Consider the following 25201-nt stretch of genomic DNA (forward strand, 5'->3'; position numbering starts at 1 on the left):
AAAGAAAAAAATTAATATCAAAATGATTTTATTTACTGATGATAAACATTAACTTTTCGGGTTCAGTGGGATAAAACACTAGAAGAACTGGCTAATTAGGAGCTCAAAACAAATGTCAAATGTCTTAATGTAAGTCAAAGATAATAAAGAGCCTTCAGCTTACTTCAATATACTTCAGTAATTATGGAAACAAGTACGAAAGGCAGCTTTTTGTATCTTAGCACACTGAAGATACTTTGAGAATAAGAGCCAATGAAAGACACCTGAACAACTACATGTAAAGTTTCAATAGATTAAAACAATTGAGAACATTCACAAATACATTTGCATTAAACTATTTTCAAAAAAGATATAAAAATTATCTTTCATGATCCACAAATAAAGTTATAAAAACATATCTCAATGTGGATGTTTCTGGGATAATGGAGAGTCTAAAAGTCAACAAGTGAATAGAAAAACACACAGAAAATAAGATAACCTATTTATGGAGGAAAGTGTTTCAACCAAACATTTTTACTAAGCCCCAAGGACCATCACTCCCTGTCTCAAATACTTGTGGTATAATGGCATGCCAATACTTGTAATTACAATGAGATAAGCCTAGTACAAACAAGATAAAGCAATAGTTCAGGAATTAATGCAGAGTAGTAAATGGGAGGCCAAGGTAGAAGAGCGGCTTAAGTCCACGTGGAGCCCTACTATTGTTGAGGTCTCCTAAAATATATGTACATATATAAGATGAGTTTAAGTGGATTTAACCTATACAAGGCATAAGAGGCTATCAAACAAAAAACCCAACATCAGTTTAATCTGCTGGTCAGTTGGGTGCCACGGTCTCCCCAAAACACTGTAGGCCATTGTCATTGCTCTTGGTTACCCTCCTGAACTTGATGGTCAGACACTGTTTCAGGAACCACCATAAGACACTGGGAATGCAAGCTGGGACTGACCACACTCATCCCCACTGCCTAACTTCCATAGTAGCTGAAGGTGCTGTATATGCTATTCATGGGGAAGTCATCAGCCATCTTACCCAGTTATGGACCATGTCAGTGGAGGAAGGACTAGGCTGGCAAGATGTACCCATTGAGACCACAATGGCATGAATCTAGTGGAGACAACCAACTGCTGGTTGGATTTCAGGCCTTTCCTAGAGACTGGTAGTGTTAACTAGTCCAAGTACCCATGGCTAAGTAAGAAACAGGCCCTATGGGAAATCCTCCTTCTAATGTCCTACTAACTGAGCACAGTGTTAAATTGCCCCCAAGTCCCTATTTTTACACCCATAGATCAGGAAAGCTCTTGGTCCTCTTCAGAGATGCTTAGAAGATGCATCTAGATGGTGATTAACACTGACTCACAAGTGCCCAGAGTGCAGATAACGAGAATAAAAGAGATATCTTTATCACAGCCCTTCCTCTATGGCCATGTACGATCTCAGAAGAAGTAGTAGTAAGACTGTAAGAACTAGGGGTTAGTGGAGGACATTTGTGAAACTGTGTCTTCTTTGTTAAGTTTTTTTTTAAGAATTTTTTTATTTACATTTCAAATGTTATCCCCTTTCCTAGTTTCCTCTCTGAATATCCTTTATCCCCCTCTCCCTCCCACTGTTCACCAACCACACTCCTGCTTCCTGGCCCTGGCACTCCCCTATACTGGGGCATATAACCTTGGATGCCAACAAGATCTTAATGACAGGAGCCTGATATAGCTGTCTCCTGAGAGGCTCTGCCAGTGCCTAACAAATACAAAAGCAGATGCTCACAGGGTCCCCAATTAGGGAGCTGAAGAAAGTACCCAAGGTGCTAAAGGGGTTTTCTAGTTACAAGGGAGCTGTTTCACACAGTCTCAGAGTAGCCATTTACAAGACCTCCCAAAATCAAGCCACTGAAAATCCCCAGTTTCCTAAGGAAAGCCTCTCTGGGGTACTCCTGGTAAAGACACTGAAAATGTGATGGATGTAGTGGATGCTGGGGATAGGCGGAGTCACTGTTCTTTGGATGCAGCCCCTAATATGATGCTCACACTCCAGTGGTCAGGCCTATGGCAACTCAGACTGGCAGCACTAAGCGGATTCAATAGGTTTTTAAAAAGTCCATGAGATTAGAAGGAAAACCCAGTGGTGTGGGCATAGGAGGAGCTTGGAGGGAGGGAGTAGGGACACTGATCAAAACATAGTCATGAGCTAAAGAGATGGCTCACTGATTCAAGAACAATGCCTGCTTTTCGTGATGACTGGGGTTCAATTCCCAGAGGCCCTCATACATAGCAGCTCTAACTCCAGTGCCAAGAAATCTACTGACTCCTCTGGCCCATAGGGCACTTGACACAGGGGGTGCACATATATAGATGCAGACAAAAACAGTCGTGCATATAAAGATAAGCAAACCTTTAAAGACATCCATTTGTGAAATTCTCAAACGATAAAGTTTTTAAAGTAAGTGATGATGTACATCACAGTAAAGAAAGAATCAGGATGTGAGCCATTCATTCAACAAACAGTTAAGTTCAACAAACAACTCTGGCAATAACTGAAACTTTGGAAATAAAAAACACTGCTTTTTGAAGGCAGCCATCTCTTGCTATCTACTAAGGAATGAAAAAGATTGGTTCCAGGAAGCCCTTATGGCTCTAAAATCCACAGATGCCTAAGTTCTTTCTATGACACTGTGCAGTAAATACTAGAACCTGTAAGCCTTTAATAATGTGTGCACAAGGACTGGAGGTAACTCAGCAGTAAAAACCACTAGCTTTTTTTTCCCCCAGAGGATAAGGGTTGAATTCCCAGCCAAGGCAGTTTACTATTTGTAACTTTAGTTCCAGAGAATCTGATACCCTCTTCTGGTCCTCAGGCACTAAGTACACTCAGAGACAGGTAAACATGCCAAACCATTAATTCATGTAAAGCCAAAGAAAAGGAAAGAGGAAGCCTTCGTATTTAAAAGCTACTGCTAGTTTAACAGGGGAAAAAAGATCTATATGGCATAAAAAGAAAACTAATCTGAGTTAACATTAAAATGGTGCTTTAATAATAGCATTAAAAGGTAGTTATAATAATTAATTAACTGACTAAAACAGGCAGGAATTAAGTCAGTTTTGAAGTAACTCGGGTGTGCACAAACTGTCTGATTTCTGAGTAGTTAAACTGCCACGATGAAATAGGATCAATTTAAATTGCCGCACTTGACCAGGGGATATAAGAGCCAACTAGGCCATTTATATTTAATCCCATTCAAAGCACATCAGCTATTTCAGATAAGGCTTGACTTAACCTATGCTGTCTAACGCCTGGGTGTTGACTTATGCTGAGCACCTTTTGATTCTCTTGATGGGTGACAATCTACTTGAGCCTCACTCACACTCCAACAGGCAGTTTGGTCTTTTTCCATCGTAAAGATAAAAGTGAAAAGTCTCTAAGCCACAGCCTGCATAAAGAACCTTCTGGATTCAAACCGGAAAGATGGAGTTCAGAACTGCTCAGGGTGGCTTAGCTCCTTTCCCATACCAGATGTGGAAAACTGCTTATTCATGGACAATTTAAAGATGTTATGAGCCAGCTTTTTCTGGATATCTTTGCTTCTCTACAGCACACAGATATTACCACAAATTAAATTCAATAGAAAGGGAGTAAGTCGTCACTCATATAGCGTGAGGAGGAACTTTGACTTTAATATCGTTTTTCTTTGAAATACCATTACTGTCCTTAAATGTACTGGCAGGAACTGGTGGAGAGGGGGAGAGACATCCCCCAGGGTAGCAATTAAAAAGGGAAAGAAACAGTATTCCAAAAGAGGTCTAAAGCTAAGAATGTGATTTAAATACAATATTCAAATTTCACAAGAAAAAAAAGGAGAAACTTTTAAGATCATAGTGCCAGAAAACTGACGAGGCCTGGGATACCAGTTACTACATCAGCAGCCTCAAAGCCTTGAGAGGGGAAATTGGTAACACAGAAGCTTCTACATACACTGTAGTTTCACCATTAGAACGCAAGACCAAGAAGTCAATAGGAGAAATGAAGTGCACCCTGCATGTGGTTCCCTTGGACCAGAGACTCAGCAATCAACAGTGCCTGTCACTCACTTGTCCTCTCAGAAGGAAGAGCAAGTAAAATATCCTAAGCCAGCTCAGTGCTCCAAGAGCAGGGCCTGATACTGCTGGGGGAAAGGTTTATTTAAATGTAAGCTTGTTCCAATCTGATTGAAGGTGGTGACTGACGAAAGATATCATTTTAGAGTAAGAACTTGGACTTCACTCACATTCCGTAGGTAAAGAATTTGAGTCTCAAAGGAAAGTTTTAAAGAGAGGCTATTTGTAGAGTACAAATGACACAAGTGACCAGGAAACTAATAAAAACATAATTCTCAAGTTACAAGCAAGACCTTTATCCATAAATGCAGTTGTTTATGATCTCAAATTCACTGGGTAATCGATAAAACACCGAACACAAACATAAGTACTGACTGAAGAGTTGAGCAACTTAGCATAGAGGGTGGTATGCAACAATGGATGCAGTTACAATAATGATGCACATGCCCAAAATCTGAAAGTTGAAGGGATCCAAGAAGAAGTATGTAACTTTTAAAAATGGCATTCTTCAATAAGAGCTGTAATTCCCTGAGATTCTCTGTCAGAGATGCATCTGTGCACTATTTCAAACACTGCAAGGATTTTCTGTATCAGCAGATCACTTTTAAACAATAAGCACAGGGCTAGGCAAAGAGGAGGTCCTTGGCAAATAGCTATTTGATGTTATTGAGCATTGATGCTCTTTTCGTTTATTATTGTTGTGCATTGCCACAGCAATAAAACCTTACTCTTGCCGGGCGTGGTAGCGCACGCCTTTAATCCCATCACTCCGGAGGCAGAGGCAGGCGGATTTCTGAGTTCGAGGCCAACCTGGTCTACAAAGTGAGTTCCAGGACAGTCAGGGCTACACAGAGAAACCCTGTCTCAAAAACACCAAATAAATAAATAAATAAATAAATAAATAAATAAATAAATAAAATAAAACCTTACTCTTAACCTAAGGTTCAGACAGGTTTCTATGAGTTCAAGGCATCTGTATAAAACTATCTCAGAGAAAGAATAAGGACCCCATACTGTGACTTCTTGGAGACTCATGCCTTCATCTCTTGCTACTTAGGCTAGAATTGTTCATGTCCCTTATAACATGTAAGCTTACACAGACTCTGTCTCATAGATGAGAAAACTGGGACCCAAGAGATTAACTTAATTGTTGGGTTAAATATTCGCTAAACAAAAAAAGTCAGATTGAAGCCAAAGTTTGACCGATTTGTAAGCACAAGTTCTTTTGTTGTTTTTCTTCTAGATGATGTCAACTTAAAAGGCAATAAAACTATGCTGATCTCAATACTGCCAAAGAGAGCTAACCCAAAGAGTAAAAAGATTACTTTTCTATATGTAAAAAGTACAGGCATATAGAAAACATAGATTTATGATTTACAGTGCATGCGTGGAATTAATATTTCATGAGGTGTGGTTAATCAGGGGAAAAGATGCTTAACAGATTCTTGTCAGAGAGAAGATAAGAATGAGAGATGGGTAGGGAATGGATTCTGGCAGAGCCAAGAGTCACAACATTTAAAATTCACACCAGTGGCATTGATAATGCAAATTAAGAAGATCTGATGATTTCTATCTTCTCTTCGAGGAATTAAATGGGAAAAATGGCAAATTTCTAGTATATTATCATATAGTGGACAAAAGCTTTTTGCCAAGTGAGAATGAGGGAGCTGAATAAGAATGCAGTATAACAATATATATGCATGAAATTTCGGTGATGCCCAGTTCTCCGTGCCCTCACTAGCAGGTGAAATTAAAAACACTCCCAGTTGTCCATAAAGAAACAAAAATGAATAAACAGCCACTTTTCCTGTAACACGGATCTCATCTTTACAGTGAGTTAACAGGCTACACTTAAGCAATGACACTTGTGACATATGCCTGCCTGCAGGAATGAGCTGTCAGAACACAGGTAAACTAGTACAGACCCTCAGGAAGCTTCCTGACAACAAGTGTACATACTCGGGGAATTTCAAATACAAAATGAGAGGGGTGAGTTCATCAGCTGAGCCTGTGCCTGATGCATACAAGGCCTGTGTTGCACCCCCAGCACCATAAAAACTACATTTATTTTTTAAAAAAAAATGTTAAATAGCCAGTATCTCAAATCTATAGTAAATATCACTGAGCAAACAACAGAAAATCAGGTGTTAAACTCACCACTTTGGCAAATCAATCAGGAGATGTTTTTGCATTAGCTTAGAATACATTTATTTCTATTTAAATTAGAAAATGTACAAAAGCAATTGCCCCTGCTGTGATATCTCTAACTAAATTTTTAGCTTAAACATAAACTAAGTATGACAAACACCCGTAAGAGTAACATTGGAAACCGAGTACCTGTTTTCAGGGCGTGTCCCTTAGCTAATACATTCATTCATGTATGAAAAGGTGATATCACTGATTCATACAAAATGGTAAAATACACATCTTTTCATGAAAGGATATTTACAGTTGCACATGACTTTGTATGCTTCTTTGCTATTTTTCTATTTAACAAAGTCTCTTAGCATTTTGTTCGGGGGTTTGTTGACCTTATTAATGAGTAACAGTAAATATAATGTACATAGAAATATACTGACCAAATGCTAAAAGGATTCACAACATAAGACATGGTTTACCTTTGCCAACCATATTAGCATGTAGAGAATACATTTTAACAGAACTCTGCTTAAAACTGTTACTAGAGTTGAAGGACAAATATATCTAAAGCTGAGACTCTTGCTGGCACTTGGCCTATGACAGAGACATAAAACTGGTCAAAGAGTTGGTTGACTATGCAGCTCTTTAGACAAGAACCATGTTGACCTCCGTTTCTGTGCTTCTTCTGTCCCTAAAGTGAGCGACTGACACAACGGGCACTCAATGCTACCTGACTGATTGGCCAAATGACCTGAAGCTGTCCTAAGACTCCCTGAGAACAGGAACACTGTTGAGAATAGGAAGGAGCATACTGGACGCCTAATGGTGTCCACAAAACAAGCGGATTAAAGGGATTTACCCATCTTCCCTTAGGTGCCCAGAAACACTGCATTTTGATCGTTTTCCTGAGACAGTTATAAGATAAGATTCTCTTCCAGAAATGTAGACTATGTTTCCCACAGTGATGGCAATTTCTTCTAACTCCCTGTGAGTCAAACTTACCATATATATAACGGTCACCACCTAACAAATAAGAGGGGGGAGAGAAGAATTATAAAACTCAACATTTTAACTTTTCATTAATTTGCCAACAACTTAATATATATGCATATATTAACAGCTATACATAAGATCAAACTTTCACAAATTAAGAAAACTAATTTAAATATATACATCATATAGATATATATAGATATTTGAACATACATACATTATTTACTTCAGCAACATAAGCACTAATAAGTTCTGCAGGATAGAGCTACCAAGGTCAACATAAGCCATGACAGCTCTAGAACACCAAAGCAAATATTACATGCATTTAGTTATATGACTTGAGGACAAGAGATAAGTTTAAAAAGCTTAAATAAAAAACAAATGACAATATAAGCTATGATCAAAAACTATGAAACCAAGTATAGAGGAATAGGCATGTATTCCTAGCACTGGGGAAACTGGGGCAGTGGGTATTGAGAGGTCAAGACCAGCCTGGGATATATAATGAGATTATCTTAAAAACAAGAAAAAGCCCAAAACAAAAACTGTCAGAAACTGAAGTCCCTATCTGCAGATATTAACGAGACTCTCCATTTCTTTGTCATATTGTGCATGTCAATGGAACGCCTGGAGACTGTTGGACCCTGTAGTCTTAGCTATGTTTCCATTATCACACTATTAGACCTGTCCACAGGAAATCTGAACAAAATCCACTGACCTGTGTTAGGCTCTCCTTTGTCTGTAGATGTTCTTATTGGATGACGTACTGTTGTCTTGGTAACAGGTACATGCTGGGTTGCTGTAATATGAGCAGAAGTGAATCTTTGTGTAACAATATGGAGACCCTTGGTCATTGAGAAGTGTGAAATGGTGGGCCTTTGTGTAGCTGGTGAATTCTGTGTCAATGAAGGTTTTGCTGTGGCAAATGTCTGGGCTGTTTGTGCAGTTTGTACAACAGAAGAATTAACTGTGGTGGGATGCTGGGTTATTGGTGGGGTTTGTGCAGATTCAATAGTTGATATGAGGGACATCTGAGCTGTTGCTGGTTTTGTGGCTGAACTTTTTGCTGTGTTGGTTTTCTGAGGTGTTGGTGAGGCTTCTACTGTAGCTAGGACAATTGCTGTGTTCATTTTCTGAGGTGTTTGTGGGATTTCTGTAGCTGGGACATCTGTGTTGGCTTTCTTTGGTGTTGGTGAAGCTTCTGTAGCTGGGACAATTGCTATGTTGGTTTTCTGAGGTGTTGGTGGGATTTCTGTAGCTGGGACATCTGTGTTGGCTTTCTTTGGTGTTGGTGAAGCTTCTGTAGCTGGGACAATTGCTATGTTGGTTTTCTGAGGTGCTGGTGGGATTTCTGTAGCAGAAACATGTGCTGTGTTGGCTTTCTGAGGTGAGACTTCTGTAGCTGAGACAACTGCTGTGTTCATTTTCTGAGGTGTTGATGGGATTTCTGTAGCAGAAACATGTGCTGTGTTGGCTTTTTGAGATGTTGGGGTTTCTGTAGCTGGGACATCTGCTGTGTTGGTTTTCTGAGGTGTTGGTGGGATTTCGGCAGCTGGGACATCTGCTGTGTTGGTTTTCTGAGGTGTTGGTGGGGCTGCTGTAGATGGATTATTTGCTTTGGTAGGTTTCTGAGATTTTGGTGGGGCTGCTGTAGAAGGAATATTTGCTTTGGTAGGTTTCTGAGGTTTTGGTGAGACTCTTGTATCAGGAACATTAACCATGCTTGGTTTCTGAGACATTGGTGGCACTCTGGTACTTAGAACATGAACTCTGGTGGGTTTCTGAGGCATTGCTGGGACTCTTGTACCTGAAACTTTAACTGTGGAAGGTTTCTGAGGAGTTGGTTGGTCTCCTGGATTTGGAACACTTTCTGTTGTGGGTTTCTGAGGCGTTGAGGGGGTTCCTGTACTTGGAACATTAATTGTTGGTTTCTTCGTTGGGACCTTGGATTTCTCTATAAAGAAAACAATGTAAAGTTAAAAATTTGCTAAATCTTGCTGACCATATAAAGCTTCCCTCCCTAGTCATTACTTGCTCAATGACTATTCTTTCTCTCACCATAAACACCTAGAGAGGACTTTTAGAAATCCAGCCCTTGGGGCTGGTGAGATGGCTCAGCAGGTAAGAGCACCCGACTGTTCTTCTGAAGGTCCTGAGTTCAAATCCCAGCAACCACATGGTGGCTCACAACCATCCCTAATGAGATCTGACTCCCTCTTCTGGTGTGTCTGAAGACAGCTACAGTGTACTTACATATAATAAATAAATAAATCTTTTAGAAAAAATCCTTTAAAAAAAAAAAAGAAATCCAGCCCTTATTATGCCCCTTATCTGCTATTTCATTTTTTAATCCATGCATATTAGCTGTACACAATGAGTTTCATAAAGATATGTACTGTAAATATACAATGTATTTTAACAATATTAAACTTCTCCTCTCTCCCATTATTCTTGTCCATTCCCTCAATCTCATTTCTAATTTCTCAACTGAAAACCATTATACTAGGTAAAATAAATCAGTCTCTGAAAGATGAATATTGCATGTTTTCTCTCATGAGTGGATCTTAGATTTTATACAGCTATATAATATCGCATATATAGATATATATGTACATACATATATATGTACACACACATATATAAGATGAAAGTAGAGGCTACATCATATCTATATGTGACTAAACTAGACTTATACTAATATAACATTTCATTATTTGCAATACAATTGCACATATAAGTTTTTTCTATGTAAAGAAAAAAGTTAGAATAACATCCCAAAGTGTGACACATCTCTCAATTTTCTCTTTAAAAACTGTCTCTTCCACTCACACCAAAGCATGTTTTTATATAAATACGACAACAGTCACTTTGTCCCTTGTCTTCAGGATGACCTAGTGAATGTGTAGGCTTACTCCTTGCCAACTGCCTTTGGCATGGTTTTACTAACCGCTTTCAGGCAGCCCTAAGTAAGATTGAACTTCATGGAGCCTTTGATCCTTCTAAGATTTGTCTTCTTCATCCCAACACCAAGGATACAAACACACAAGCAAATTAAGTCATTGCACTTTGTACGTTCCCTCTGAAACATCACATTACCCCCCTTAAGTTATATAACTCCGGGCCAATTTTAATACACTAACAACAATAAAAAAAAAAAATCAGAATGTAGATTGCTTGACATCCATTGTGGAGAATGGTTTAGGTAAGTCAATTTTTACATGGACTGTCCCTGAAGTGACAACAGGTTATATCCACTAATAATGCCCCCCTCCTCACACCAGACACTTTGTTCTAAGTTTCTATAAGATGGTATACATATTTTTTTCCTGCTTTTTCTTGAACAAAAAAAAAGGTCTATGTCACAGTCTACTTATAAGGAACAAAACAAAATTCCTGCAGGCAAACATCAATGGCAAGACTGGAGGTAGTGACATCTCTAGAGAGGCTATTTATTTTAAGGCACTCCTAAGGATGTAAAAATGATTCTTTGTTCCCCTAAATTCTTGTTTTCAATCCAAAGGGTTTGCACTCTCCCACTGAGTTTTAATTTTCTCTTGATTTCCCTTTTTGTTCCTGATGCCTGATCTAAATTCCACGGTAGCCAGGAAGGAGGCGGTGAAGAAACACCACCAAGGTTGGAGGGCAGCAGTGACTTTTGGGACATGTGGTATATATGACTTGAAAAGGACCATGTGTCATGATGGGTTCAGCTCTCCTCTGAAATTCTGCTTAACCCTAACCACTGGTGATCACACTATTCCAATCTTAATACGTTTTTTTTCCCTTTTTGTTTTTTTCTTTTAGCTATGGTAATAGGTATGTGGAATTCTCCAGTGGTGACTGCAGATCGGTCTCATTTTTTCTTTTTCTTTCTGAGCATTTTGTTGATATTAATATTAATCTATTCAACAAGGGACCAGAAGCAGGTGGTCATTCTAAGGTCAGGTGTCTAAGGGTTCTGGCATTGATTATTCAATAAAGAAGAACTCATCTGTGCACAGTGCCTTGGGCACATCAAAAGTAATTCAGTTTTCTATATACCAAGTTCAGAGTGAGCACCAAGTAGTGTTTGCACTCAGGATCTGGCTCAATATCACTGTAGATAGTGTGATAAGGAAGGACAGCAGCACACAGGTCCTAGGACAACAGGCCAGGCCTGCAGCTATCAACTGCTCTGCCAGAACCTTCCATGCATCCCGAATCTTCCAGGGCTTGGTGGGGAAGGTGACTTGGTTTCTGGTCTCAGCTGCTGGGGTGAGGCAATACCCACCTGAGTGATGGACCCTGTGCTCTGGGTGGTCTTTTCCCTTAAAGCTCTGCTACAGACAGTGAGAAGAATACCAAAAATGGGGCAACTGCTCCACCGTGCCCGCCCCCACCTGCCCCCCAGCCTACTCAGGGTGTCAGCGCTGTTAATAATGTGCTACAAGTTGGTCTCAGAGAGTACATGGTGATAAATTCTGATATTCATTTTAAGGAAAGACACAATGCTATCTTTTTGTTTGTTTGTTGAAACAGGGTTTCTATGTGTTTCCGAGGTTATCCTGGAATTTACTTGATAGAACTTAAGCTCACCTCTGCCTCCTGAGTACTGGGATTAAAGGCATGTACCACAACTGTCCAGTTTACATTGCTGTTTTTTTTTTTTTTAACCAGGAAATTTTTTCATTTAACCCATGATTTTACTTGTCTTGAAAACCATCCAAACACTACAGTATGCATAAATACATAGAGATGAGATTATGTGTACACAAAGAAGAATATAAGAGATTACCTATGCACCGGGGTGGTGGACTGCTCCATTGTCCTACATCAGACTTGCTCACAGTACAATAAATGCTAGCATTTCCAACCAGGATGAAGCCTTTGTCACATGAATAGGTGACCACCTGGCTATACGTATAAGAGTCACTTTCCCCTCGCATTATTCCATTGTTGATTTTTGGTGGCTCTGGACAATGTATTTCTGAAAAAGAATCAAAGTACTTTCTTTTTAATGAAGAAAAACTGATATTGTATTTTTTATAAATAACACTAAGAACACATTAAAAACATTTAAGACAATTAGAATCAATCATCTTTCTGAGCTCAGCCTTTCTGAAAAGTGGATACTGACAGTGCCTATTACAGTGGTTGTCAACCTGTGGGGTGTGGCACAGGTCTCCATTTTCACCTCCAGGGTAAGGAGTTTTAGGAGGTACAGGAACTTATTATAAGCTGAATTAAAAGTATAAATAAAGTCCAAGACATGTTACAGTGGTTATGCTGTAAAAGAGATCTCTGACAGTTATGCTAACAGCAAGATCAGTGGGTTGCATGTTCTTTAGCACCATTAAGCTTATCGAGAAAACAATATAATTACACGTGCTCATTGAATTAAACAACCTCAAATGTCCATACACAGGCATAGAACATGAGAAAATTCATGATATGTTTTAAACTAAGCAAGAACAACCCACTTGTCTAGTCTAAACACAACGTGAAGGCTATCACAGGAACACATGTATGGAAAGAGAGAGGACAGACATTTACCAATCTAGCAAATTTTCCTGAAGGACTAAGGGATGTGATTTTTGATGGGAAAACTGTCAAACAAAGAAGTTGAAGGAACTTCTAGGCCAATCCGTGTATAGACCAAGCAGTGTAGAGATAGCAAAACCCAGGAGACAGGGGCTGGGTGATAGCTTAGTCAGAGAAGTACTTGCTGTATAAGCATTCCCCAAAACACATATAAAAAAGTGGGCTTGGTGTTGTGTACCTGGGGAAGATGGGGAGGTGGAGACAAGTAGATCCCTAGGGCTGACAAATAGCCTGCTTACTCAAATCAAGCAACCATGGGTCACTTTAGACACTGTCTCCAAAATCAAAAGTTATTAATGCCTGAGGTCATCCTCTATACCATGCATGCATACATACATCTGTATGTAATTTCATGCATACATACACTTGTACATACACGGACACACACACAGAGGGGGAGAAAGAGCAAGCAAGCAAGCAAGAGACAGAGAGAGCAAGAAAGCAAGGAGAGAGAGAGAGATTGATTCTTCAGGGCAGTCACTGTGGCTAGTACACACTTCTAATCCAAAAGGCGATGAGGTCAATGTTAAGTGTTATGGTAGACATGGCTTGAATGTCTAAGTTGTGCTACATAATTACATATGTCAAAGGATGTTCACAGTGGTATAGGAAAAAGGGCATTAGTTTGTAGAGCAGGGGCTAGTAATTATAGTCAATCTTTGGCCTTGAAAATGTTAGGGGCAGGCCTGAGTATATGTAATACTCCAGATTGGGAATAATAAACTATGTGAGAAGCAAAAAAGAAGGGGAGACAGGCCACAGGGGTTTTTTTTTTGTTGTCTTTTTTTTTTTTTTTTAGTCTAAAAAGTAGGTGGAACTAGTAGTAGGAGCAACAACAACAACAACAACAGAATAGAACAGAGATTAGATGTAAGAAGTTAAAACAAAAATGGGGATCTGGGAAGATGTTCATAGTAGAGAAGGGTTGATTAAAAGTAAGCAGTTAGCATCAGTCGGCTGAAATAATTCAAAACTACTAACAAAGTAACAACAGAAAGATAGGCCAAAGTGGATCTCCTGACTGTGAAGCCTCATTCAGGGGTCCAAAACCACTTGTGTTGGTGTGTGTGATGGTTTTGGCCCAAGTGGTGACATTATTAGAAGGTGTGGCCTTGTTGGAGTAGGTGTGTAACTGTGGGCATGGGCTTTAAGACCCTGATCCTAGCTGCCTGGACTCCAGTATTCTGCCAGCAGCCTTCGGATGAAGATGTAGAATTCTCAGCTCTGCCTGCACCACGGCTGCCTGGATGCTGTCATGTTCCTGCCTTAATGATACTGAACTGAACCTCTGAACCTGCAAGCCAGTCCCAATTTAATGTAGTCCTTCTAAGAGTTGCCTTGGCCTTGGTGTCTGTTCACAGCAGTAAAACACCAAGCCTGTATACAGACCATCCTTGAATGGGCTCTTCATTCCTCCTGGGGATTTCTCCTCTGCAATCACAGCCATGCTAGAGACCAGTGCCCCTACACCAGGGCTGCACCCTGGATAAGAATTCACTGTCCATCATCTGTGAAGAGCTATACTTCTGACGACTCAGTTTTCTTTAAGGGGCCGGCCACTGAGACTTGACCATTCTCCAGTGGATATAGGAACACGCAATGGACTTGGTGGGTGTCCTGTCTTTTGGGTTTTTGTTTTTTGTTTTTTGGGGATTTGGGGGTTTGTTTTTTGTTCTGGTTGTTGTTGTTTCGTGTGTGTGTGTGTGTGTGACCAGGCAGGGAGGCAGGAGGAGGAATGCAAGGGTGGGAGGGTAGATCTGGGAAGAAAGGGAAGTAAGTGTGATCTGGGAGCATTGTGTGAAATTCCCAAATAAATTATAAAAATATTATGGAGAGTGGGAAAAAAATAAATCACTTTCCACTTTTTGTTTTCATGATTTCAAAACAAAACGAAATGTAGTTTAATGTGGAAATCAAAAACACGACTCTTACAGTGGGGATTTACAGGAATAGTTGATAACCTGGACTGTTCAGGTTCAAGGGACTTTCATAAGGATTGTGGATCTAGTAGCTGCTGGAGAGGTGACTTAGAGCTAAGAGAACAATGGTGTGTGTTTACTATAAAGAGCATAAAGACAACAGAGCTGTGACTTAGAGTGCAGGACAAACAGCAAACAGCTTTGTGCAAACACTTCTGTACTAGGATACATTCCTGGTGGGGGAGTACATTTCTGTGAACCAAAGGGCAGCATCTACTGGCTTCACACTGAAACTGCCTACCTAAGCTTTAGGCCAGGTTGCCTGCCAAGAGACTATATATTCCAGCTCCACCTTTTGCGTCATCTATCAGTGTCTTTACAAGAACTTTTACTAAAAATGGGAACAGAATCCTTATAGTGAGTCGAAATGATAAAACCTTTCAAGTAGTCCTAAGAAGAAAACAGAAATGGAAAGCCTAACAGGAAGGGCCCATGATGGCCCTGACACAAGTGGGATCCTTGACAGCAGAGTTCCTATTAGTTGTTCCTCATCAACTGATTCCACACATTGACTACTAGAGTGCCAGGTCACAAAGTGCAGACTTTTCAACTCTTCTCCTCATAGTCAAACACACACACTTTCTTGCCACACGTACACACACCCTGGACTTACCATTTTGACATTAGGGTTTTAGATGCCATTTGAGGAAGTTGTAAGATAATTATCAAAAGAATGAAAGACAGAAGGAATAAAGTTTACACTTTAAAATGTCAGGGACTTAGTAGGACACAGTGACCTTTGGATACAAAGGACCAGGAATCTATGCCTAGGACAAACAAATCAACTGCATGTGTTTTCCTCCTGTCCATCTGCAAAGGAAACCATGCATCTTATGGACTTACATTTGGCTAGATATATGTATTTATTTTAAAGATTTTATTTTATTTGTTTTATATATTTGGTGAGTAAGCTGTAGCTGACTTCAGACACACCAAAGAGGGCATCAGATCCCATTACAGATGATTGTGAGCCACTGTGTGGTTGTGGGAGTAGAACTCAGGACCTCTGGAAGAGCAGTCATTGCTCTAAACCTCTGAGTTATCTCTACAGCCCTATGTATTTATTTATGATATTATTTTTCATTCTATTTTTCTATTTGAGATGAGATTCTCAGGCAGAAGAATGGTTTCTTTATCATGCAACCTTATTTCTCTAATAATAAAAACATAGCATACCTTCAAACCTTCTAGGTTATCAACTGATAACTATACTCTTAAAAAGAGACAGGTAGGCAACACTGGCTCTTAGAGAAAGAGCCAGTTTGCAGAAAGAGACCTGTATTAAATGCTTTCCAGTGACAGATTAGCACATGGAAATGATCATTCTGACCCCTAGGAATATTTCCTTCCATAAAATTGGGAAACCAGCTTCTCGGACTATTAAAGCAATGTTTAGACAGAAAATGGCCAAATATAATATAGTTGCTTCTTCATTCTTAATTAATTTATACTATAGTTAAGAATATTACTGCTTAGAGCCACTTTTAAGAGTCCTCCCACAGCTGATAAATTAAGAAGTTTGTCATTAGTAGAGACACAGTTGAAAAGTAGGGGCACCACAAATATAGATGTGGATAGTTCTTGAATGAGGACGAGTTACTTTTGTTGATGCTGCGGCCCCACAACTTGAGTACTTTAAAGAGGAGACATACCTGTGCACACTGGAAACTCATCGTCCCAATCAACAGTATTTCCTGTGACAGAACAGAAAGTAGAGGAGACACCGACTAGCCTGTACCTAAAGGAGAGGGAAGGAAGGCTGTCATATTCACGACAGAAGGCTTGTCTTTTAAATTCTCCAGAACTTCATTTTAAAAGATTTACTCCACTAGAAAATAGAGACAAAATGACAATTTTGATAACCATCTAGATGGAAATTTTAAAAGGTTAAAAATTTAGCTCACAGAGATGATACTGAAATGGCAAGACTTCCAGACATGCAAAATGCTTCTTTTGCTTGCAGCATTAAAAATACATATATGACAAAAATCTTCTAAAATCATGTGTGATGAGATCTTTCACTCCAAGTTCTAAAAGGAAGGGATCTTGCTTCCCTTGGCTTTTAGGAAAACATTTTGAGAACTTTCCACACATCTTTAAGGTGTTTTGATGAAACCCAGCCCTCCTTCCTGATTTTCTAACCCCTCATCTGGCTCTCCACCTGCTCCTTCCCAAACCCTGGGCTCTTATGAATCCACTAGACCCACGTAGCCCTATTTCTGTCGGAAGGAGGGAGGGGTGGTGACTGGACTCAGAACATAGAAAGGAAATGAACAAAGTGGGTGAGTCGCTGATGACACTTAAAGAACTTCCTTGTTCTACATGAAGCCCAAATGAAGACCTAAGAAAACTTTCTGATAGGAGGGCATTTCCACACTAGGCTTTTTTCTTAGCCCATGATATAACAATTTATTTGCATCTATTAAAACTGAGATGCAAATTACTATTTAAGCCAGTTTAAAATTAGTTTGATTTCTAACACTTTAGGGATTGTTATTTTTGTATCATGGACATATATTTCAGTAGTAGCTACACTTATCACATTTAGAACTTCATATGTATTGGATCTAAAAATCTAGAGAAATTAGAAGTATAAAAACTTTACCCTGGTCTACATTACTAAGTTTACTTGTAACTAATAAGTTTGCTTGTAACACATTACCACAAAGAGCTCATGACAAAGGTTCTTTGGGGAACAGTTTTTTTTTCCTCAGTATACTATAGAAAATAGCTTTCATTTTGGCATTTACACACATGTGCACTACTGTGCATAGTGCACACTCACCCTCACTCTCACTATGGGGGACTGTTTTAGTGCTATCCACCAGTGACTACAGTCCACAAATCTATCAGTGTTCACTGAACTGATTTCTTTAGTTCATTAATTGATTATAGAGTCTTAGAGTGATGAAACTTACCCTGGGTTGCATGAGAAGTTTATTTCTGAACCGAATAATATGCCGGTTGGTATGTTGATGTGACCATTATCCAGATCTTTAGGATTAGGGCATGATTTTTCTAGAAAAGAATTATCAAAAAACCAACAACTCTCTAACCATACTGAATGTTAAAAGGGATTATGGCAGTAATTATTCATATACAGGCATCCATCCATACATTATGCTGAAAGTGGATGGAGAAGAAAGAGGTCTTAAGGGGAGAGGAAAGGAGGGAATGTAATGGTCTACGTGTAACATGAGAGCAGAAGGCAAGAGAAACCTGTTACCAGAATCAGCAGGAATGTGATGGGTAGGGCAGAGGAGAGGAGAATGAGGGAGACCCAAGTGACATGGATGTCCAAAATTCCGATGGTGAAACACATCACTTTTATTTTAACTTAGATAAAGACTTAAATGGGGTAGGGAGATAGAGAAACTGGGCTGGTAAAGTGCTTTCCATGTAAGGGCAAGGACCTGACTTTGATCCCCAGGACCCACAGAAAAAAAGTCAAGCAGGGTAACAAGCATTTCTCATCCCAGAACTGGGTGGGCAGAGGCATGCAGAGTCCTGGGGCTCAGTGGCCAGCCTGTGGAACTTCCTTGGGCAGCCCCAGGTCAAGGACAGATACTATCCATATGTAAGGTGAACAGAGCCTGAAGAACAATACCCAAGGTTGTCCTTTGGCCTCCATATGCATGGGTCCACAACTGCATGCACACAGAGGAACACAAACACACAAGTAATAGTAAGGACCTGGGGAAACATCTCAGTTAATAAGATGTGTGTTTATTGCAGATATGAAAACCAGAGATTGAGTCACCAGACTTCATGTAAACAGCTGGGCAGAGTGGCACACCTTCACTCCCAGTGATAGCAATGTGGGAGACAGATACTTGGAAGTGGTGGGGGGTGGGAAGGTAGGAAGAGGACAGTTAGTATACTCTATGAGTTGAAGTTCCAGACCAGAGGCACCTATGGTCTGGCACCTAGGATTATCCTATAACAGTCTCAACCAAATGCACATCTACTCATGCATGCATAGTCATGCATGCATGGAAAACATACACACACAGGTGACAAGTGGAAATTTATTACAAAATAATGTGTTCTTTGATTTACATGATTTTTACTTGTTAATTAAATCTTAGAACAGCAGGGAAAAAAACTAAATATCAGGCACACATACACAAATTCATCCTCTGAGCCACTGATAATTTCTAACCTTTCTTATTCTTTAATTTTACATTTCTGTTTTATTGCCTCAAAAAAGCAAGGTACTTGGAGTGTGTGATCATTTTAGGTAACCTTAAATTTAGTAAACATGAGCTCTGTCAGTACGTATTCCTATTATGTAAATATTTGTCTAATTAGAAAATAACTCATGAATCTCTGAAGAAACATTATATATTTTTTTCCAGACATGGTATCTCCCCAAATACAGATGACTGTAATTACTTTTTAAATCATACTCACTTTTACAAAACTGAGCAACTGGAGACCATACTAAATCCTCAAGGCAAGTTGCTTTTCCTGGGAGTGGAGGTTGTTTTCGAAATCCTGGCCGACACTCATATTCCACAATAGTACCAACTGGGAAAAAATTCATGTTGAGGTACTCTTTTTTGAGGGATGCAAAACTCAGTCTTTCTGGAGCAACACATGATTCTAAAAGAGTTAACATGGCAACAGAGAAATAGGAATGTGAACTTAGTTTATAATCCAGGCAATCTAATAGCTAGTCGTTAATCCACCCTTTTCCCATCAACTATTTGCTTTGCATGGATCTCTATGTCTTTATATATTAATTTTTAAATAAATATGACTGTGGTATTCGTAGTTCATCAAGTGTAATCACATTCATACCTTCATTTTTCAATGACTAGGAGTCTGTGAAGTTTTCACACACCAGTGCCAATAACAATAGAATTTACTGAATATTTGTAAATGTTTTATACATACTTACTCATTGAACCTCACACTGCCCCTGGTAAAAAGAGTCAGATGAACCAGCCATGTACATAAAGTATATCATGTGTGAACAGCTGAGCAAATGAGCTCTAGAGGGGCAAGGAGTACAGCAAGAAAGTGTTGCTCATTAGCTCAGTGATCAAGCTTGGAGCCAGGCTCTTTGGCTTAAGAGGTATAGGTCTGGCCTACATTATCCATCTTCTGGTAGAAGGATTCTTTAACTCTGAAATTGAGAGAAGAGTCCCTCATGAGGTTGCTTGAAGGATTAGATGCATCAATACTGTTGAACCGTTACAAACTTTTCATACCTGTGGTGAGAGTTTAGGGGCTATTTTTTGCCTTGTATAAGGGCTGAAAATGCAAATGAGAAGATGGATCTAGTGTGTTTTCAAAAATTAATTTTGAATGATTCTGGATTTAATACAGAGACACCTGATTCAGGTCATTCAAAGTCAGCAATCAAGTCTTGCTTTTATCTTTACTTTTGTGTGGTCAGTCATTCACTATATAGCAATATTCTGACCCATGATGGGCCCCATAGACAAATGTGGGGCCTGCAGGAATGCAATGGAACTGAAATATTCCTGTTGCCTAGCAACATCATGGCCATCCTAATGTAAAGTAACTCCTTGCTAACAAGTTTGCCCTGGTGCTGGGGTAGCAACCATAGTACATGAAAATCATGAGGAGTATAGCACATACAATCACATGGAGTAGATAGCATTTGATAAGTCTGTGTGTTGCCAGCTCATGTGCTTATCATACTATACGTGTTATTTTTGTTAGAAATAATAATTTCTAACAAAAATTTTAATAATAATTTGTAGAAAGAAAGAAAAGAAAGAAAGAGAGAGAGAGAGAGAGAGAGAAAGAAAGAAAGAAAGAAAGAAAAGAAAAGAAAAGAAAAGAAAAGAAAAGAAAAGAAAAGAAAAGAAAAGAAAAAAAAGAAAAGCAAGTATCATGGCTTATAATTCAAGCTACTTGAGTGGCTGAGGCAGGAGGATTTTGATCCCAGGAGTTGAGACCAGACTGAGCAACATACAGTAATCTAATGTTGATTTTTTAAAAGAAAATTAGCATAGCCGTGGTGCACAATGTATATACAGCATAAATAGCAGACAGTAATGCCTTAAGCCTGGAGAACCTTCCTCTCTTTCTGGCTAATGTGTTCTAACTGCCAACAGTAGTTAGTAGACTTACATGCTATAGAGGTTTATAAGAAAAGAACAAAGCCATGGGTTTCATAGAGAACCCTGGTCAGTACACATACCGTCTAGTATAATGTTCAGATGATATGCCAGAACAACCTAAAACTATATCTTAAAGATAACATAGGGCTATATGTACAACAGATTTTTTTTTTTTGAAGTAAGACCTCAAAATGTCTCCCAAGACTTGTATCCATTACTTAACAAAATAGAGTTGAACAAGACAGATCACCAGGGTGTGTGTCTCAGGGTAATTGCCAAATATATTCACATATAATTTACTCCCTAAACAGTACCTATCATTTTTTTTCTCTACTAGCCTGTACAATAGAAAGAAAAACTCTTAATGAAGAAGCAGGACTTGCCATAGGAAGTACCGCCTTCAATTAGCTCGAGTGTAAACTGCCAACATGTATACCCTGGGGTTTAATAATGCTAGAAAACTATCAATTACCAGTCACTCCAAAGAGGCATAAAAATAACCTCAACGAGATCCACATTCCCAAAACTTTTCAGAAAGAGAAATGAAGAACTTACTCTCACAGAATGTTTCGTGGCTCGACCATTGGCCATTTTCAAGACAGACAACTATGTTTGACTTGTCTGGAACTTGTTTAAAGCCGTTATTACACGAGTATGCCACTTTGCTTTGCTCAGCAAACTTGGAGTGTCTGCCCAAGATTGGCCTGGCATTAGGAATGTCTGGAGGTGGGCCGCAGTCTCCTAGGAAGAAAAGAGCAGGTGTAAAACTGAAGTTGGCAAGGAGCTTTCTTTCCCCAGACCTGGAACAAGAGAAGCAGCAATGGCTCTTACCTTCCTGCCAGGGCTGAACTTGCCCCTCAGGAACTTGGAATGCTTGGACTCTCGTGAACACAAGACAAAAACTAAGTAGGGAGTAAATTCCCACCCGCCTTGAGTCGTTCAGAATCTACTTAATATCCACAGGAACACTGCAGCGAGCAAGGCGCGAGATAAGACACCCGGTAGCTGCTCGCGACCAGTCTCTCACCGGCGCAGGTGGCCAGCCATCTAGCTTCCACCTTAAGAATAAAAGAGCCAGGAGCAGGGTTGGAGATTCGCACTCAACCCTCCCTTTTGGTGTTGCCACGGTCTCTGATCGCGGAGGGGATCCAGTCACAGCCCAGATAGCCCAGCATTCCACCCCCATCCCTCCCGCTGGCCGCCGGCACCCAGCAGCGGAGCCCCCAGTTACTGGGACACAATGTCTGCTGAGCATGCGCCCCCTGGCGGGCAGCCAGCCGGTCGTCGCGCATTGGCCACTCACCGCGTACAGTTGGGGACAGCAGCAACAGAGACAGCGACAGCAACGGCAGCAGCGGAGGCGGCGGTGATGGCCGAGTCCTAGGCGCCCGCCCACGGATCATAGCCCCAGGTAGAAGAGACCTTGCCCGGCTGCGGCTGGAGCTGTTTTGAGCCGCAGTTAATTGAGCAGCTGTGGCGGGGCGGGGCAGGGCCCTCGTCACCCTGGGTGGGGCAGCCTGCGTGCAAGAGGGCGTTCCCTCATTAATGAGGGCGGGTGCCTGGCCTCTAGCTTCACCCAGGGGACCTAGTTGTCCGGCGGGAGTGGGGTCTGGGGTCTGGGGGAGTACCTTCTAAAGGAGGGCGCTTCACTCCCCCAGTACTCTGTGTCAGCACTCTGCTCCAGCAGAAAGCTACCCACACTCCCAACTCTGGTGTGCTGAGTGCTTGCAAAGGGAAGGGTAGGCGCGGTGGAATTCCTGAGCCAGAGGGAGCTGAGAAATAGGGAAACACCCAGGACCCCTGTGGCTTCAGCTGGAAGATGTCAGATGGGAGGGTGGGAGCTGCTGACCAAGAGTGTGTCTCCTAGGTCTCACCATGGTGTCAAAACAGAAAATAGGATAGGATCCAAGAAAACAGGGAGGGATCAGCCTGCCAGAACCGGTCACAAACAATATGCAGAGATCTAGGGAGCTTGGCTGAGGTTTTTCAGACCCTATCTGGGTGAGGAGTCACCTTCTTAGCCCTGGTTATAGATATGGACCAAGGATACCACCTGAATTCGACTTTGGGATTATTTCAGTCCTGCTATGAAATAGAATTCAGGAATAAATAGTAGAGCTTAAGAAAAAGATTTATTTCGTGGTGTGAAGAACAGTGACAAACAAAGCGATCCACACATTGGAATCACACCAGAGCATTAAATTAATTAATTGAAAAAGAAAAGGAAAGAAAAGAATGCAGAAGGTGAAGCTGTGCATGGAATAAACTGAACCTCTCTTGAGGACAGCACTAGGAATTAGGATTATTTGGTATTGGCTGGTCACTGTGCAACCCGGTTTATGAAGCCCCACATGCGTGTGATATCCAGAGTAAAGAGCCATGTACCACACCATGTGTCTCCTGCAAATCCCCACCGGGAGGGTCGAGGTGGGAGGAAGCAGAGGTAAGTTGCCACAGGCCCTCATGTAAAAAGCCCCAAAGTGCTCCCCTTTGTGTGTCTGGGTCTGGTTAGCAGTGTCCCACTATGAATTCCCTTTTTATATAGGTGTTTTACCCAACTGGTGAAATCCCTCACCAGAAACTCAGCCTTCAATGGTAGACCAGTTGTGGGAGTGTTTGTCATATACTGATAACCATTCCTAAAGTTTTCTTGTGGTTCCTTATTGGTTAGTGTGAGCTTTTGAAGAGCAAACTGGTTTTTAACAAGTGTTTTCTTCTGATTCTTGCTTACTTAGTTACCCAAGCACCGTGTTTTCCTGTTGCCGAGATTACAGGAAAGGGTTGCTTTATAGGTGTTTGTTGAAATCTAACAGTATTTAAGGGTTCTGGAGTTGACATCATACCCTAGCGACTCATGCCTGTAAACTTGGAAGGTAGAGCAAGAGGTTTTGGGTTAAAGGCTAGCCTGGGTTTTGAAGTTCCAAGTTAACTTGGCCTCAATAGGGCCATTTCTTAAAAACATCCTGAAGTTTAAGTCTCACAAGGGTAGAGTGTTTCATAACTATCAAGTGTGTTTCTTCTCATAGTTGTTAAAAACTTGACCCTTCCTTCCTTATGTGCCACTTGCATGTCAGGGCCCAGCAGTGACAGAAGTGGTGTCACATGGACCTTCATTTATTCCCTGAGAGCTCTCTGTGACCTCATTCACTACTTTTTTCTGCCCTGCTGTAGTTAGCTGAGTCAAAATCAGATAGGGAGCACTCATAAACCCTTGAAAGAGTTCTCTACATGTGTGTTAAATAAAGATCATAGCTTTATAGCTAGATAGAACAGTGAGCCCAGCCAAGTGTCCAAAACTATCTTATTGTCCAGGCAGTGGTTGCACACGCCTTTAATCCTACCCCTTGGGAGGCAGAGGCAGGCGGATTTCTGAGTTCCAGGCCAGGCTGGTCTACAGAGTGAGTTCGAGGACATCCAAGGCTACATAGAGAAACCCTGTCTGTAAAAACAACAAACAAACAAAAAAACAAAACAAACAAACAAACAAAAACCTATCTTATCGCCCAATTTTGGAACACCAATTGGTCTAAGCTGTCACTTTCTAAAGTATTTTATTTTCAGTAATAAGTTTTTTCCAAAGAAATGAGTTTAAGAATTAATGGGTGGACACTTACGTAATGCTTGCCACCACCCAAATATTTACAATACCCAGGAGGGAAAGATTTAACAACACCACATGATGCATTTACTTAATTTTTAAAAAGGTGTGGATTAAAATATGAACATTACTAAGAAAAAAAAAAACAAAACTTCAAGCTGATAACTTAGGGTATTTTATTTTACGTGCTGGCTGTGCTGGCGAGTTTTGTGTCAACTTGACACACCTGGAGTTATCACTGAGAAAGTAGTTTCAGTTGGGGAAATGCATCCACCTCCAAGAGATCCAGCTGTAAGGCATTTTCTCAATTAGTGATCAAGAGGGGAGGTCCTGCTTGAGTTCCAGTCCTGACTTCCTTGGTGATGAACAGCAGTTTGGAAGTGTAAGCTGAATAAACCCTTTCCTCCCCAACTTGTTTCTTGGTCATGATGTTTGTGCAGGAATAGAAACCCTGACTAAGACACTGGCCCAGATTTTCTATATTCCACTTGCTTTATGCATGTACCATTTTCCAGTTCCATTTCTTCATGAGGTGGAAGAGCTATCAACATTTCACAGATGAGAGGACACGACACGATAGTTATTTCCGCAAAAAATAAGAAGTGGCCAGATTAAAATGCAAATCTAGCTTGATTCTAAGACTTTTGTGTGTATGCTTCTGAATTTGTACCTCTGTGTGTGTGTGTGTGTGTGTGTGTGTGTGTGTAGGACACAGGACAGTCTCA

General features: G+C 40.4%; 1 protein-coding gene across 6 annotated transcripts in view; it reads right to left on the reverse strand.

Annotated features, from left to right (window-relative positions):
• Window positions 1–24621, reverse strand: part of Cd55 (CD55 molecule, decay accelerating factor for complement) — a 35212-nt gene extending 10591 nt beyond the window's left edge. For 2 of the 6 annotated variants that reach the window (XR_003949488.1, XM_030246237.1), the window contains exons 1-9: window positions 22182–24621; window positions 21434–21619; window positions 19194–19385; window positions 17699–17798; window positions 16433–16518; window positions 11996–12187; window positions 9029–9175; window positions 7940–8020; window positions 7231–7251 (exon numbers count right to left, since the gene is read on the reverse strand). Coding sequence is in view for 4 of the 6 variants with exons in the window: in XM_030246237.1 (XP_030102097.1) it covers window positions 7231–7251; window positions 7940–8020; window positions 9029–9175; window positions 11996–12187; window positions 16433–16518; window positions 17699–17798; window positions 19194–19385; window positions 21434–21619; window positions 22182–22281 (1105 nt within the window). In the remaining 2 variants the exon portion in view is untranslated. Of the gene's footprint in view, window positions 1–11; window positions 7252–7939; window positions 8021–9028; window positions 9176–11995; window positions 12188–16432; window positions 16519–17698; window positions 17799–19193; window positions 19386–21433; window positions 21620–21709; window positions 22119–22181 lie in introns of those variants that run through there. The other 4 variants (XR_003949492.1, NM_010016.3, XM_006529115.4 and 1 more) reach the window with 4 other exon arrangements.
• Between the last annotated feature and the right edge of the window lie 580 nt (window positions 24622–25201).

The sequence above is a fragment of the Mus musculus genome, chromosome 1, assembly GCF_000001635.26.
Source record: "Mus musculus strain C57BL/6J chromosome 1, GRCm38.p6 C57BL/6J".
NCBI lineage: Eukaryota > Metazoa > Chordata > Mammalia > Rodentia > Muridae > Mus > Mus musculus.